The sequence below is a fragment of the Sinocyclocheilus anshuiensis genome, unplaced genomic scaffold, assembly GCF_001515605.1.
Source record: "Sinocyclocheilus anshuiensis isolate Anshui unplaced genomic scaffold, SAMN03320099.WGS_v1.1 scaffold3226, whole genome shotgun sequence".
NCBI lineage: Eukaryota > Metazoa > Chordata > Actinopteri > Cypriniformes > Cyprinidae > Sinocyclocheilus > Sinocyclocheilus anshuiensis.
In genome coordinates, this window is record NW_015541053.1 from 145,654 (window position 1) to 149,062 (window position 3,409).

Sequence of the window (3,409 nt, forward strand, 5' to 3'; positions counted from 1 at the left end):
CTGTAAGCGTTTCAGTCCAAGGATCCAGTAAACGAATGCGTTCAAACAGTAAATTCCAAACAGCTCTAATACAGAGAAAACCCAACCGCTTTCATCAGAGATTGTGTCGAGTCGAGTCCAGATGTCAGTAAATTATTATTTTCAGCGTGTATTTGGTTTAAAAGCACGAGTGTTATACTGGATGGTGACTGAAGGTGTTTTAGATTATGCGCTGGTCTAGTTATTCTGAATGGATCGTATAGTAGCATGTACAGTAAGATCAAGACAGCAGGTTTAGTGGTCTTTTGGAATAGCGATTTAAGTACAAAAACCGGACGAATCCCTTTAAATATATCATCTGATCGATGTCTTGAGGTGTGGTATAAGTGGAATAATTGACTCCGGGCCGTTGAATTATTAGGGGTCCGAGCATCACCACCTCGGGTGTGCATTATTTTTCTAATAATTCAACGGCCCGGAGTCAATTATTCCTTACATATTCAGCACATCTTGGTTCTCACTATATGATGTTGATTTTTGTTCATCAGGAGTTTGATGTCGAATGTAAAGATTTGCCTACTTACTGCCATAGTTAGATGTCTATGTTCTCCAGAAAAGTGTGATGTTCTTCCGCTGTGTCTTGTGAAGACTGAGATCTTTCCTCTGCTGGTTTTTAAAGGTTTTCCATCTGAAAACTGCCACGCCTGTGAGGGCTGATTCTTTACAAACGAAACTTATCTTACGAAATTACACAGGGAACTATTTTTAAGTTTCGTTCTTAGCTCACACAAATAAATATAAAACTGATAAAGAGTAAATGAAGCAAAATAATGAACCACAAAACAAGCTTTACAAAATATAGGCAACAGACTAAAATGTGTTCTAACACAGCCAAAGAGAATCGGTTTATCTTAATCTGACTGCTTTTTTTGTACACACATGTGAAAGAATATTTAGGCAGATTCTCTAAAACTTAGCAAGAACAAAAGGTCATGCACAGTGTGTACAAGTCATTTCTTAGAAATCTCTGTCCCAATAGGCTGTGCGTCATTATGTGACATTTCCTTTGCGGTTTGATATTCAGATTTCTTTTAGCTATAAATACACAGCTCGCTGTCATAGACATGAAAATAAAACCGAATATCATTCTCCATGATTTGTGAATTCAGGTGACGCTGTCCTCCTGGCCGAAATCAGGTTTTTTTTCATTGCGACTCTTAATTTTATAATGCCTATAGCTCCAAAAGTTGGACACTTAGAGGATTGAAACCGGTGTCAATTTCACCAGCTCGATTTGTGAATTTTTTTCACAGTTAAGCTCTTGTCCGTAAACCCCTTGGTAAGGCACATTTTGAACACAGAAAAAGTTACATAGTGCTGCTTTAATTAAGGTGTGGTAACATTAGTGGAATTTCAACGAAATTTCGTGGGGAAAAAAAAGTTACTTGTCCATAATCAATACAGCGATGCATGAAGCACTACTCACACAGAAGTCACTTTCAAACCAAGCAGCTTTCTATTGGTCAATGCGATGAGTTCGCATGGATTCCTAATAAAAATGGAAATGTTACCATATTTAAAGGCGAAATTTTGACAAAATTGTGCGGGCAAAAGTGTACCGCAGTAAAGATAGTTTGCGGTTTGATATTCAGATTTCTTTTAGCTATAAATACACAGCTCGCTGTCATAGACATGAAAATAAAACCGAATATCATTCTCCATGATTTGTGAATTCAGGTGACGCTGTCCTCCTGGACGAAATCATTTGGTTTTTTTTCGTAGTGACTCTTAATTTTATAATGCCTATAGCTCCAAAAGTTGGACATTTAGAGGAATGAAACCGGTGTCATCTTCACCAGCTTGATCTGTGAATTTTGTCACAGCAAAGCTCTTGTCCGTAAACCCCTTGGTAAGCCTAGTAAGAAATGTGAAAGAAAGGCGTTCTTCATGTTTAACATCTGTTACCAATAGACACGCAGACTGCTGGAATACAAAAACATTGTTTTGGGTCGAGCTCGATTTGTAAAAAGTTTCACAATCGCATTTTATCGCGTGTCTTTGCTTATCTTTGCTCTGCCCCCCGTTTTGTGTAGCCTATAATAATGTCATTCGGTGCTGTTCCTGTGAATAACGTTTTCCAATTCATTAGGTAAATGAGCACATACACATATACAATTGTACACTTTGTTTGACAATAAAGTTTTGGTTGTTGTACCTTTCCTTGAGTAATTGGCTTCAATATTCTGATTTGCAAAAGTTTCACAGTGCAGTGTTGGTCAGTTAACCCTTCCCTGATTCATTTACATCACTATTTTGATTTGTGAAAACGTTCACAGTGCAGTTATGGTCAGATAACGGTTCAGTCAGTAACATCACTATCTGATCTGTGGGAACTTTCACAGTTCACTACGGGTCAGCTGAGGTGGTAATTTTCTGCTATGATTTCTCTGCAGCAGGGACTGGAGCACTTGTCAGGATAGAAGAAAAATGGATGGGGAAAAATACTGTCAAATTCTTGAGGAAAATCTGCTGCCCTCCACAATAAAGTTATCAATGGGAAGAAGGTTTACCTGACCCAAACTGACCTGTTAAAGTTTTCACAGATCAGAATAGTGATGTGCATGACCCAGGGGCGGATTGGCCATCTGGCAATTCTGGCAAATGCCAGAGGGGCCGGACCATTTTGTTTAAAGTGGGCCGGTCAGATGTTTTCTAAATATATATATAAATAAAATTGTTTTTACGGGCCAACAGCGCATAGGACAGGTTTTTATCGCTTGCATGATTTCTCAATGGTTATAATAATAATAATGTTTATAATAAATAAATGTTAAGCATTTGGCCCAGTTGGCAACGGCCGGCCGCCTGGTCCCGAGATGGGCCGACCGAACCGCTCAGTCAAAATCAAGCACATCATCAGAGAGAGTGCAACACGAGCTAATTTTCAGTAAAAGCTAGATAATGGACCGTACAAAAGGAAAGGCGATGCAGAAAAACTTTGAGAAAGGAGAAAAAAAAGGGCTTAAGTCCGATGCTGCTAAATACGTAAAATTAACCGAACTCTTTTCAAAAGGTTTAAATTCGGCTGCTGCAGCGGAGAACAGTTAGTGCCGCAGAGGTAAGAAGAAAACAGAAAATACAACTAGCACAAGTCATTTTCACACTACTTCCCCAGATAGCAAAATTGCTGTGGCCCAGATCCAGCCCACACCTGACACTTTCATCTGGCCCACTTTTGGCATGGAATGATGGCACTTGGGCGGTCCGCTCCTGTTTCCCAGATATGGACCAAAAGCAAGCCATAGCAATGCCGCATGTCAGCCGAGAACAAACCAAATAAAGTAGAACTGGCCCAAATCTGGGTAACGGTTATTTTGTATTCTGGCCCAGATCCGGCCCAGATCCGACACCTTGCTCTGGCCCACATACC

The 3,409-nt window shown here is 39.8% G+C and overlaps 1 protein-coding gene across 1 annotated transcript in view; it reads right to left on the bottom strand.

The window, feature by feature from the left end:
- LOC107690638 (uncharacterized) overlaps positions 1–867 on the bottom strand; it is a 27,753-nt gene extending 26,886 nt beyond the window's left edge. The window contains exon 1 of the mRNA XM_016489020.1: positions 564–867. Within this exon, the coding sequence (XP_016344506.1) occupies positions 564–569 (6 nt within the window). The 5' untranslated portion in view covers positions 570–867. The remainder of the gene's footprint in view (positions 1–563) is intronic.
- Positions 868–3,409: the final 2,542 nt, after the last annotated feature.